Consider the following 14,324-nt stretch of genomic DNA (forward strand, 5'->3'; position numbering starts at 1 on the left):
TTCTTACCCAGCCCAGACCTAGAGTCCACCATGGTAAACATTCTCTCATCATTAATCACAGTAGCTCTGCCCTCTCATCCATTTCATCAAAACCTCAAGTCGGAGTCCATGAAAACTTGTGGATGCTCAGAGACACAATGTAGAAAATCACATAACTTTGCAGTTTGTTCTCACTATAGATTCATGGTCCCTCTTCTTAGGGATCCCTGAATCCTCTGCCTTAACCCTATTTAGGCTTTGTCTAATTTTTCTCTGCTATCTGTCCAATCTTTCTCAAATTCCTCAACTGCTTCTGACTCAATTAAAAAATCAAAGAATTCTCTCAACTTACCCTCAAGTCTTAAAAACTCTTCCTTCCTATCACAGGGGAACAGGTTTCCATGTGTTCAAATCTAACATTTCCATCTGTTTCCAGACCCCCATCCTTTCACACTTCCTTGGGGGATCTCACACCTTCAATCATCTTTTCATTACCTTTACTCTCTCTGTCTCTAAGGGCTCTTTCAATATAATCATGACCAGTGTCCATATCCTTAAAAAAAAGTAAAAATCAGCCCTTCACTCTATATTCCCTTCGAAATACTCTTCCATTTCTCATCTTCCATTCGAGGTAAACATTCTAGACACTGTGCCTACTTCTTCCCTTTCCAAATCTCACCATTGCTTCTGGCAGTTAGCTCTATTGAGAAAGGCTGTGTCTTAGAAGCACATCCTTGATTACAAGCAGTGAAATCAGGCATTAGTTTCAGATGATGGTTTATTCTTTTAACAGAGATTACTGAGATTATATCATATGCTCAACCATATAACGAGTACAAAGACTGATCATGTCACTGAAATTTCAGGGTATAAATTTTGCTGGCTTAATTTTAGTCCACGTTCTAAATGCGGTACATATGAACAAGGTTAGTCTAACTTTTCAGATCCAAGATACTTCATCTCCGGGCTTGCTAAGCTCATGTCCACTCCTATTCTTGCTTTCTAGTTGAGTTGCAGTGATACCCATTAAAATTGTTCTCTTCATAGACCCTTGACAGCCAAAGATTATTTTTCACTCTAAATGCTACCTTTAGAAACTCTGTAACTAGATATTTTCCTAAAGCCTCCAGTCCATGAGGAGTAACTTCTTAGAGGTCTCTCAATTAATGTTGTCTCATTATTTCTTAATCTGAGAGGTAATTCACATTTTCCAGGATTCTTTCATCATCTCTCTTTCTTGTTACACTTCAGGTGGCATCAAGTATGGATGCTTCCTCCAAATGTCTATCTTTGGTCATAAACTTTCCTCTGTGCTTCCTACCTACCTGTCTCTAGGCAACAAATGTGCTGCACCAGCTGAGCTTGTCACCAGCCTTCACACAAAATACATCCAAAATTGCATTCATCTTCTTCACCTCAGGTTCCTGAGTTGGTGGCGCTTTGATACTTAGAAAATGCTTCTTTGTTTCTCAACTGCCACTAAGGTGTGAACATTTTCCTTTCTCCCTCCCTCCCTCTTTATTTCCTCCCTCCCTCCCTTCCTTTCTTCCCTCCCTCATTTTGGTTTCTCCTCTTTATACTTACTATTGCTTATCTGGTTCTGCCCTTTACTTTTCTCATCAAGATTGTCATGGTATAACCTGCTAATGGCCTCTAGTCTTCTCCCTCTTAAATCTGCCTCTAAACCAGTGGCTTTCAAATATTTTTGACCAAGATCCATGATAAGAAATACATTTTACATCACAACAGGGACATACAAACACACACAGAGCTAGATAGACAGCACAATTAATTTATTTCTCTCTCCTCTTCCTAGGTACATTTCTATTTATGGATAGATATAGATATACCTGGGTATATAACAGGATCAAAATTTTCACAGAGTAAAACTTTCCAGTATTTCATAAACTCTGATATTTTCTATTGTATTTCTATTCTATTGATATGTTAAACATAATGCTGGTCACAATCCATTAAACTGATTTCAGAACCCAGTAATAAGATATAACCCAGAGATTGAGCACTGTTTTTGTTCTCTACATACACTAGAGTGATGTAGCAAAAATAAATAAATATGTAATTGACACCATCATTCCCCACAGTAATGCTTTTGGGAGGCCTCTTGTTATTTACTGAATAATGTCCAAGATCTTGACAAGGTATGCATGGACCCCTGGCAACCTGGTAGCTCTTCTAGGTTTATTTCTCCCTATTCTGCCCTGCACTTTCTTCCATAGGAACATTCTACGCATTCCTATTTTACCCTGGAGTTTTCTCTTTCTAGTTCCTTCACACCCTTATCCCCCTGGCTGTTTTCTCCCAAAATCAGCACTTGGATCATAGCAAATAAAATGTCTGCTATAAGAACAGTATAGTTATATTATAGATGTAACTGAAGAAAGGATAAAGAGCTGTAAGATTGAAATCTTATACTTCCTTGTAGCTCCTGTAGTAGTAACCAGCATAGTGTTGATAAAGTAGTAACTATTCAATATTTTTTTCACTGATTCTCAAGCAATCCTTTTTTTTTTTTTTTCCACATCATTACTTCCCTATCCAAGAACCCACTTATTGCCTTAAATACCAATTCCGATTTCCTCTGCCTGGTTTTTAAGACCATCCAGCATATGGCTCCATCTCTCCACCTTTATTTCTCAATAACGCCTTCCTCTGGCCTGCCCATCTCTTTGCTGTCCTTATTAGGTTTCATGCATCTTTCCTCAAGTTTTCCATCCTGTTAGCAATGTTTATCTCCAATATCATACTCATTTTCTGTCCCCTCTTCCCACCCGCTTTTCCATTCAGTTATTTATTTATTTATTATTATTATTATTTTGTGGTACGCGGGCCTCTCACTGTTGTGGCCTCTCCCGTTGCGCAGCACAGGCTCCGGACGCGCAGGCTCAGCGGCCATGGCTCACGCGCCCAGCCGCTCCGCGGCATGTGGTATCTTCCCGGACTGGGGCACGAACCCGTGTCCCCTGCACCGGCAGGCGGACTCTCAACCACTGCGCCACCAGGGAAGCCCCCAGTTATTTATTTTTGAGGTTCATTCAAACCTTTAAATTCACCACAAATCCTCTCAACATTTCTGTGAGTATTTTATGCATTTTTATCTTTTTATCTTTAATAGAGAATAATAATAGTTCCCAACTCACTGGGTTACTGTGAGAATTCGAGGTGTTACTATAGATAAAGTGCCTGCCACCGAGTTCATGCTCATAAATGTGTATCACAAACTCCATCAAACATTCCTATCCTAAAGCTTTGCTCTACACGGCCATTGCACATCACTGAACACTTGATAGATTTCTAATTTCCTTACAGTTATAGAACTTTTCTCTAAAGCTTGAATCTAAGTTCCTTGAGAACCAAATCCCTGTCGTATAATGTGATCTTACCCCAACATCACCCAACAAGTTGACAGAAAGTAGTGAGAAAGTTGTCACTTAATAATTTGTGGTTGATTTCTTAGCAAAACATATCCCACAAAATCAATGATTAATTACTCATAGATTAGCAGCATAATTTGAATCATCATTATCATATCCCAAAGCAAGTACTCCAGAAGTTATTTCTGGATATAAAATATATTTTGGTGGCAGCCTTCAAGTATATATGAATCCAGTGTTCTCAGTACTCATAACAATTCATTCAAAATAATGAAACCATACTGAGACAGTGTAATGAAAATTTGGTTCCCCTTTTTTATTACACCCTGCCTATCTACATCCTGTTCTCTGATAGAAACAGAATCATCTCTCAGGTGGAAAGAAAGTCTTCTCTATTTTAGTGAATGTCAAATGAGGCAACCGAAGTGTTAAACTAGATGATTAAATAAAAGTTTTCCCCTAACTTTCTTCTAGATCATCTGAATCAAAAGAGTAACCACAACCTTACTCTGTTCTACATTCCTGTGAACAAATTTAAGTGGACCTCGTCTGCTCATTACATGCAGAGTCTGTTTGAACATCACCCTGTGTTGTGTATGAAAGCTGGAAAGGGGTAGGGAAAAGAGAGAGAGGATTGCTGTTTTAAACTTTATCTGGCTTTGGAAGCCTTGCAAGAAATTTAGAAAGTTGGATAGTGGAAAAAATGTTGGGCAACATTATCCAATATTTGGATACGAGTCGTCTTTTTTTTTAATGTGTGTGAACCTCCACATGGAATCATCAAATTGAATTACAGTTTAGGGTTGTGTAAGACTTCAGTGAGTGAGTTGGTTGAGTTTTGATTCACAACAATGTAAACAGAGTTAACAGCATTTAAAAATAGCCTAAGGTTGGGCTTCCCTGGTGGCGCAGTGGTTGAGAGTCCGCCGGCCGGTGCAGGGCACACGGGTTCGTGCCCCGGTCCGGGAAGATCCCACATGCCGCAGAGCGGCTGGGCCCGTGAGCCATGGCCGCTGAGCCTGCGCGTCCAGAGCCTGTGCTCCGCAACGGGAGAGGCCAGAACAGTGAGAGGCCCGCGTACCAAAAAAAAAAAAAAAAATACCCTAAGGTTAACTGTCATTTGAATCCAATCCCTAACGATGACCCGTAAACTATGAAAATGAACCTGCTCACTGAAAAGATCTTGCTCGGCTTCCTGTAGATTAGTAACTCATTTTTTGTGAGGTCATCACTAATGAAATGAATTTAGAGACACATGCTAACTAACCACTGACTAGTGTTTAGTATCAACCTATTTATTAGTGTTAATAGAAAAGTAGTCATTGAGTTAATTTGCTTTTTAAGTGAGTATGAGAAGATTGTTTTAAATGTAAATTTCCAAAGAGTACGTTTTCACGACAGTGACATTCACATTTTTCTTGATGCTTTGTAATAGCTTTAGAATGTTTAGATATTACTTCTCTTAATTCCCTTCAAAAAAGCACACATGGGTTAACATCTATTGTAGGTAATTTTAAAGGAGAAGGATCTTCTGTGTGAGCAGTTCTCAACTGTTTTTAGCTGCTCTGGGAACTTAAAAATACCAGAACCCCAAGCATGGTCATTGCCTGAACCTCAGACAATTGTATAAGACTTTCTGAGGGTGGGTTTGGGCACCCGTGTGTGTGTGTGTGTGTGTGTGTGTGTGTGTGTGTGTGTGTGTATGTTTAATAGATCCCCTAGGTGACTGTAATTATGTCAAGAATCTAAAGACCTAAATAGACATTTCTCCAAAGAAGATATACAGATTGCCTACAGACACATGAAAGAATGCTCAACATCATTAATCATTAGAGAAATGCAAATCGGAACTACAATGAGATATCATCTCACACCGGTCAGAATGGCCATCATCAAAAAATCTAGAAACAATAAATGCTGGAGAGGGTGTGGAGAAACGGAACCCTCTTACCATTCCTGCTTAACAGTGTTCTAAGAGGTTCAGAAATTCAGTGCTCTGTCCATCAGAGCTCTGGATCCTTGTGGCCACCTAGGGTTATGTGAGCTAGATACATCGAAGTGCTTACTGCTAATTCACCAGATGGGCAATGGCAGGTGTTTACAAACCTACCAGTGGTGTGGCATAAATCTCTGCTATTCAGAGTGGTCCCTGGACCAGCGGCATGGACGTCATTTGGGAGCTTATTTGAAATGAGGCATCTGGATGCTCTATCACAGACCACATGCATTTTTAACAATATTCCTATACAACTTTTACAAACTTTAAAGTATGAAAAGCAAGAGTGTAAAGAATTCCAGATGTGAAACCAGGGCACCTGAATTTGACCTCAGCCCTTCCACAAACTAGCTGGGGCACTTTAAGTTTTTTTAACTTCTTAGAGCATCAGTTTTTTGTTTTTGGTTTTTTATCTGTGAAATGGGAATGATAATATCTGTCTTTGAGGGTTGTTTTGATGATTATCTAAATAAATGGGCCTGGACCCCCAGCAGTAGTTTAAGAAATGCATACTGAATCTCTATGCAAATCCACAGATGTGTAAAAAGACAGCTCAGGCATTCAGCGAATTTGGTGAACTCTTGCTTTCCTGATTATGTTGGACTAGGAACTATCAGTGTTAGAATCCATTTAAATTAAGCTTTCTGGGATGTCCACATTTTCATGCCCTAGAGATTTGCTACAGAATTATTCTCAGCAGAGCAATTATAGGTGAGGCTGTCCTATAATGAGATATCTTTGCTACTTCATTAAATAAACCCCCTTGCATGGGCTCCAAAATGGACCTGCCTCATACCAAATTCCATTACACTGGAAGTAATCGCATAAGGCGGCCCTGGTGCGGGTTCAGTGGTCCTGGATACCTAATGTTTACCATAAAGGGAATGTGTTCTAGAACAGTGGTTCCCAAAAGCTGGTTCTCAGACCAATACTTACTGATCCAAGGGGCAATGAAAAAAAAAACAATTTAGTCAACTTTTCATAAAATTGAATTATAATCTATTTAAAAAATATCCTTCATTCTGAGCGTATGCCCTTTTTTGAGAGTATGCCCTTTCTATTTTCTATCTTTTTGGTGTTCAACTGCTCCATATTTTAATTAAATAATGATGATAATTGATGGTAATTTTTGTAATGTTCTTGTACAATACAAATACAAGATCAATCCTCTCCCCCCTCCAACTTTTAACAAGAGTTTTAAGGTCCTTGAAATCCCCCAATTCTGAACAATCGTTCTAGAAAAAATTGCTTAAAAGGAAATTCTTTCCTATGAAATTAGCAAGGGTTAGAGAGCATTTTCCATTGGGAACCAAACTGCACAGTTTTAATTGGAGGGCAAATTTGTCTAGTGTCAGCGTCTCACAGAGTGTAATGCTCCTCAAACTCCTGTGTGTACCAGGACCATTTGGGATCTGTCAAAATGCAGATTCTGATTCTGCAGGTCTGGCACAGTCCAAAGTTCTGTAATTCCAACAAACTCTCACTTCGAGTAGCAAAGGCATAGTGGTTAAGGTGGTGAGCTCTGAACCAGATCACCTTGGTTCAACTACTCCTGTTACTACCACTGCTAGCTGTTGATCCTTGAGCAAATTACTTAACCTACCTATCCCTTAGTTTTCTCATTAGCAGCAGAAGAATAATAGTCCCATCTCACATTTTTATTGTGAAAGTGAAATGGAATATTGAACGTAAATATTCCCAGAATGTAAAATACAGTACCTGACACATAGAAAGAGCTCCATAAATGTGAGTTATTACTCTAACTTCACAGATCAGTGACTGGAGCACCAAGATATTAAAAAAGAAAAATATTAGCACCTCAAGGTGGAACCCTCAAGGGGTTCCTACATGATGAAATTGGAAGAATTGAAAGTTCCATTTGGTGTGGGATAAGTTGTGGTCTGACTTCTTTGGCAGGTTCAGTGGGATTGTTTGAAGCTGTGAATCTTAAAGGGTGGGTATAGATCTGTTCTAATTCAAAAGGTGGAAGCCTCTCAATTACTAAGATCCTATAAGTAAGGTTGAAATTATGGTATGGTTTAGGTTGCGTGCCACAAAATTATTAGAACCTTTGCTAACTTATAAATGACAAGAAAAATACCATTAGTACATTCCCAGACTTTAAGTTTTCCTATAGGTCTTTATTAATAATTATTCTTTTCCCCATGAAAGTACAGCTAGAATGTTTATTAATTAATCTCTTCTTACTTTTTGTTGACAGCCAAGCAATTTATTGGAAATAGTGTGTATTGCCTAATATGCCTCATTGGCCCATGAGGCCAATGTCTTATATTTATTTATTTATTTTTTATAGAATCCCTACTATTTTAATAGGGGGTGAATTTATATAGTTGTTCTTTAAAAATTATAGGTAATAGCATCTAGGTATAAAACTGTGATTTAATATGAATTTATGGTTTTTATCTTCAGTTTGTACCTTTTGCCCATCTGGTATGATTTCTGCTGTGATTTCAAACACAAGAGCAAGTGATGACTGATTTTTTTAAATTAATTAATTTATTTTGGCTGCATTGGGTCTTCATTGCTGCACGCGGGCTTTCTCTAGTTGCAGCGAGCGGGGGTTACTCTTCGTTGTGGTGGGTGGGCTTCTCATTGTGTTGGCTTCTCTTGTTGCGGAGCATGGGCTCTAGGCACGCGGGCTTCAGTAGTTGTGGCACGTGGGCTCAGTAGTTGTGGCTTGTGGGCTCTAGAGCGCAGGCTCAGTAGTTGTGGCACACAGGGTTACTTGCTCCGCGGCATGTGGGATCTTCCTGGACCAGGGCTCGACCCGTGTCCCCTGCACTGGCAGGTGGATTCTTAACCACTGCGCCACCAGGGAAGTCTGATGACTGATTTTAACAAGGATTGATGAGTTAGTCACAGAGCTAAGGACTAATCTAACCTACTTAACTGGTTCAACTTTACATAGTAAAAAGGAAGCACAGAAAAATAAATTATTTCATCAAGCACATTTAAGTTAATGCCTCCTGTGTTCTAAAATCCTAAAAGATTAAAGTTGACTGCTTTGGGGAAGCTAAACTGTTATCTTCTGAATCACTGCATATCATTTTTATCTTTTTCATTTATAAAATATCAGAAATTTACCTGTCTAGTTTGTGACCATGTTATAGAAACAAAAGGAGTTAATACTTTGTCAAGAGCACAAGGAAACTAATGTTTAAGCAGAACATTCTAATGCGTTGATTAGATAAGTTGGAAATTATTGTGTCTATTAATAAATAGTCACAGATTTCTAGGGCCTTTCCCCAGTTTTTACTTTCTGTTTCTTTTTTTGTGGTCTTACCTTTAACCACAACCAGTCTTCTGTATATTTCTGCAGCTGACTCTGTACCACTCAGTTGCCAAGCATTTTATATGCCTCCCAATGCCTCCCATGTAATACTCACTCCATAGGAGAGTTGCTAGTTATCCTTCAATAGCCATACCCATTCTCCCCTTCTTCTTCAGTAATAGGAATAAGAAAAATACGATTAGCACATTCCCAGACCTTTAAGTTTTCCTATAGGTCTTTATTTTTTATTTTATTTTTTCCTATAGGTCTTTATTAATAATTATGCCTTTCCCCATGAAAGTACAGCTAGAATGTTAGTGACCATGAATGTTAGGGCCATCGGGAATAAAGACCATATTTTTCAGCCTCCCTTGTAGCTTTGTGCAGTCACATGACCAAATTCGGGTCAAAGAAAAAAAAAAATGGAAATGGTGTGTGCAACTTCCCATGAAGTGTGCTTGGAAGGACGCAGGGTCACTCTTTCCTTCCTTTTGCCCTCTTATGGCTGGTTAGAAGGTGGGCGTGATGACACCAACAGGAGCTGGCATTTTGGATTAAGAGGTCACAGTCACATGTTAAGGAGCAAAATAGAATCTGGTACCTGATGGTCATACCATACTGGCGCTTGACTACCTAACATTTATACGAAAACAAACAAACAAACAAAAACTTCTCTCTTGCTTTAGACACAGGTATTTTGGGTTCCTGTCACTTGTAGCCAAATCTAATCCTAACTTCACACACTGAAATATTCATTGTTGCATTTATCTTTCAGGTGTGATCCTTATCATTATGCCTTGGTCTCTGTCATCCATCTTATCTTACTCAGTCATGTTAGGACCTAAGGAAAAGCAAGAGATGCATTAAGTAATACCTGAGAACACTCAATACTGAAGAAGTTAAATTCAAGAGAAGTTAAATTCAGGAGAGGAAAGAGTTAAAGAGGTTAAAAATCTTTTCTATTCGCAGTAACTTTGGTTTATTAAGAGACATTCTAGGTAAGATTTCAAAGGTTAACTCCCAAGGTAATTAGACAAAAGCTAGGCCAGATGTCTAAGCTAACTTTTGGTTTCAAAATAATTACTTTTGTTAATTACCAGTAATTTGTGTCAGCATCCAACACTTTCCTAAAAACCCTTGAGGGAGGGGGAGGAGGCAGGGAGAGGGAGAGAGAGGGAGAGAGGGAGAGAGGGAGGGAGAGAGGGAGAGAGGGAGGGAGAGAGGGAGAGAGGGAGAGAGAGAGGGAGAGAGGGAGGGAGAGAGGGAGAGAGGGAAAGGGAATGGGAGAGGGAATGGGAGAGAGAGAGGATGTGCACAGCAGAGTCAGAACACAAGCATTTTCCAGTACAGTTGCAGTACAGATCTTGGGGTCATTAAAACCTGATTCAAATTTTACACTTTTGAACACTGGGTTTTATGGGAAAAACGGATATTTTCTTCCAGTTACTGCAAATATCTTTTACTTCTACATAGGCTTAACTTGAATTTTATGTTCTTTCTTATTTTATGCCTTTTTTTCCCATTGCCAAAATGATTCTTTTCCTTTATCTATAAAATTACACCTTTAGGGCTTCCCTGGTGGCGCAGTGGTTGAGAGTCCGCCTGCTGATGCAGGGGATACGGGTTCGTGCCCCGGTCCGGGAAGATCCCACATGCCGCGGAGCGGCTGGGCCCATGAGCCATGGCCACTGAGCCTGCGCGTCCGGAGGCTGTGCTCCGCAACGGGAGAGGCCACAGCAGTGAGAGGCCCGCGTACCGCAAAAAAAAAAAATTACACCTTTAGCCCTGCATACCCGCCCCACCCACCACCACCAAATTTCAGCTGAAAATAGCCCTAGCAGAAGTGCCCACGGTTCTTCCTGGAGTCTTTACTTAGCTTCCTTTTCCCAGTCAGTGGCTTCTGGTCATTAGCTCAAAGAACAGCAGAGGGTTCTCAGTGGTTTGTGGATAACTTAATTTGGGGGCACTTTTTACATAGTTCAGAAGTTTACATAGTGCATCACTCTTTGCCTCTTTGTGTAAATGACCCTTTATAAGGACATACATTTATAGATGCATCTATTTGTGCACTGTCTCACCACTTCATGTCTCTTTGGGCCTCCTTTTTTGTGCCTAGAATTTTTTTAAATATTTAGTGGCACCATTGTCTAGTATTGTCCATTAATAATTCATTGTAGATGTAGTCATTTTTAACCTGCAAGTAACAGTGTAAATAATACTTTTTAAATATCCATCACAAACATCTCACATCTGACTCCTGCCCATGCCCCAGGTTTCATGGTGGATCAGTCACTCCTTTATGCCATCTCTATTTAACTGTTTACTGCTTTCTCTCCCTCACCAATTGTTAGAGGGAGGCACCTTGTCTTAACTCATTTTGTAAATCTCAGCCACCAGGCATATATAAAATGCTTGAACTATTTTTTGTAGTTAATTAAATATGCAGTCACGAATGTTGCCAAGCCAACGGGAGTTCTAGTTACACACTTTGGTCCTTTTATAAGTTCAGTGGGTCATTAGATGGTGCAGTTTTCCCCATGACCTTTTTTGTGTTTTATTGGTGATTCTCACATTTATTTTAGCCCATGGGCTATTTCTTTATGCCAAGATATTGACCAACTTACCTGCTTGCAGAGAGAAAAATAATTATTCGTAAAGCTCAGTAGAATGGGAAGGGAAGGGAAGTTTGATGGTAAGGTAAAATGGTGTTGTTTTGTTTTTAATCAGTATTATACATAAATTATCAGCCCATGCTAAAAAGTAAGATGGTTATGTTTAATCATGAAGACTACATATCAAAAGGGGACAATTTGTATATTCATTAACTGCCTATTTCTAGAGAATCTATACTCTACCCCCATCACCACTGTACTAAAACTTTATGGTTTTTATAGGTATACATCTAAATTACAAAACCAACTGCTTTTTAATATATGTTACCCACTGCAGAATTTGTTAGAGAAAATGCATGAGATGTGCTTTTGGGGTGATTTCTGTATGTCAAGTGCACACAAGCATATTAATTTGCAGGCACATCTTATTTATGTAAACTGAGAACTGCATAGTCTTGATATCATTCAATATTTTCACCCCATGATCGCTGTTCATTACAGTATAATCAGAACTGCTCAATGTAATCACAACTTTCCCTTTCACAGCTTCCCATCACCAATCTATGTTTTTTTTAATCCCATACCTCCAGTGCTGTTCTGAAATGTCCTGCTGCCACGGCATATTTCTTTTGTCTGTAGCAAGAGCTGGCACCCTTTAAGGTTACCTGAAGCCATTTGTCAATCTGAGGCAGAAAGGTGAAATTAGGTACACGGAAAGGGTCTACTACTATTTCAGCAGCTTGGCATGTTGGCCGATTCCCAGTGGACATGTAGGACTCTACAAACTCATAGCTCACGTCCTCTTCATTAACGTAGACCAACTTCACCTCCACATCCATGATATTCTTTAAGGGGATATGAGGCAGAGGCATGGTGATCAGTGGGCTGTCAAGGTCTATTACTTTTGCCTCTTTCTTTCCAGCTGGCTTTTCTTCACCTTCTGCCTTCCGTTTAAAGGCCACTTTCTCTAAATCATTGCTTTGGTTTTTTTTGATGCTCTTTGCCATTTTTATTCTCTCAGCTGTGATTTCTACCTGTTTATCTCCACAGCTTTTCTTAATCTCTTGTGGCATTTCCAGGATGCTGGGTGGGTTTGCTGAGGTGGACATTTTCTTGTTTGTGTTTATCTTTGGAACAAGTTGATCAGGATAGAACCTATTTACTGTATTCTCTAAACTCCTACTGCTTCCTGAATCCATTGATTTCCCCCGAAACACCTGTAGGGGTGAGAAGAAGACACATAATTACAACAAAATTTTGAAATTCCAGTGGCTTTAATTTAGTCAGACTATAGTCAAATTCATTGAAAACACTGTTTAATTCATTATAGGTATTTATCACCTTAAAGTAAAACTGTATGTACATCATCTGCTGACTGTTTTACTAGAGAAGTATATGTTTCAGTCTCAGAATTCACCAAGAATTTGTTGAAAACACATTTAGACAATGTCTTTCAAAAATAACCATCTATAGCTGAACAACGTTGAATGAACATTTTTATGGGGTGCCCAAACTCATTGAATAGGAAAAGCTTATGCATAGCCACTGAGGACAAAAAAGGACCCCCCAAAAAATCTATCTCAATATTAATTTCTTCAGAAAGGCAGGTGGTCTAGAACTCATTATAAAATATACTGTTAACCTGCATAATAGACTTGTGAGTCTAAAGAAACCACAGCTGCTTCCTCTGAAAGGCTTCTAGAAATGTTATGAGCACAATGTTTCCTCAATTTGTTTCTTCTATTAGGAATGGGAATCTCAAGTTTAAACAGCTTTAAAGGTAACTATTATTCCGAAAGAACTTGAAAGCAGAAGAACATGGCCTTCACCTTCTCATTAAATATGGAGTCACATATTCATCTTCAGTCTACTCTATTCATATTTTTGTAGCAATGGTATCAATATTGTATTATATGAAGATGAGGCATTTTCCTAAATCACTTATGTTAAAAAAATATAACTAACAGTCTTTCGACTCAAAGGTTTCTGCATACAATTTCTGCTTCTAGATTAGTTTCAAAATATAAAATGTGTTAAGACCTAATAATGATGTAGTCAGTTTGGTTCCTATTTTTAAGACTCTTTCACCTATCATATCCTGTCCTGGAAACAACTCTGTAGGATAAATAGGAGTAAGGACCACATTTTTCAAAGAAACTAAGGAATAGAGAGGGTAATTTGCTTGTCAAAGTCACATTAGCAGAACCTGGATTGCTATTTCCTCCCTGGGACTTCTACTCACTAACTCCTAGTCTGGGGTGCTTCCTCTAAAGCATGCTGTTCTTTAGGATAGCTAATAGGAAACTCACATCAGAACACAAGGAAAAGAGAAAATGCAAGAAAGAAGGGCTGAGTATTACAATAAGATAATAATGAGATAAAAGCTAACATTCTTGCTTCTTTTCATCTACTACAGGGACAGTGCCTGACTCAAGATAAAGTCTTGACTAGCTTGTCAAATCTTATGATTTTGTTAATGTTGTTGATTACTTTCATTTGTTTGCTTGAAAGACTGGTTTGCCCCAGAAAACCTTTAAAAGACCCTGAAATTTGACACAGTGATTCTTAAGGAAAGTACAGGAAGATACAAAATTGTATGTATGACTCTAACTTTTGAGGCACTTTCCTCCTCCCCACCACTGTACTTGTGTCATCAGAAAAAGGTTTAGGTCAAACGTGGACGTATCAAAACATCTACTATGATGATCCAAATTATCTCATACGAAAGATGGCATTCCAAATAATTTTAATAACAGCTGTCTTGGATGTTAATTAGCAAAAGTTGAATACTAGAAAAATATTTCCCCAGTGATTTATAATGATGTATTAGAGTTTTGTGTCTATGGGGGGGGAAGACACCTAAAAGATTAAAAATTTTGCCAGTCTGTGTTATGCTCAATATTGAAGGAGATAGCCATGACTGGTCATCATGAGACCCATTACTGCAGCTTTACTTCAGGAAGGGTCCTGTTTTGTTTTCCTCTCTTGGATTCATTGCTGGCATCCAATATATCTTTTGGACCACTAGTGTGGCTACTCAGGGTGGTGAGGAA

The 14,324-nt window shown here is 38.9% G+C and overlaps 1 protein-coding gene across 1 annotated transcript in view; it reads right to left on the reverse strand.

Moving 5' to 3' along the window:
• SPATA16 (spermatogenesis associated 16) overlaps nucleotides 1-12,470 on the reverse strand; it is a 192,768-nt gene extending 180,298 nt beyond the window's left edge. The window contains exon 1 of the mRNA XM_049709844.1: nucleotides 11,856-12,470. Coding sequence (XP_049565801.1) covers nucleotides 11,856-12,470 — 615 coding nt within the window. The remainder of the gene's footprint in view (nucleotides 1-11,855) is intronic.
• Between the last annotated feature and the right edge of the window lie 1,854 nt (nucleotides 12,471-14,324).

Source organism: Orcinus orca, chromosome 5, assembly GCF_937001465.1.
Source record: "Orcinus orca chromosome 5, mOrcOrc1.1, whole genome shotgun sequence".
Classification (NCBI taxonomy): domain Eukaryota; kingdom Metazoa; phylum Chordata; class Mammalia; order Artiodactyla; family Delphinidae; genus Orcinus; species Orcinus orca.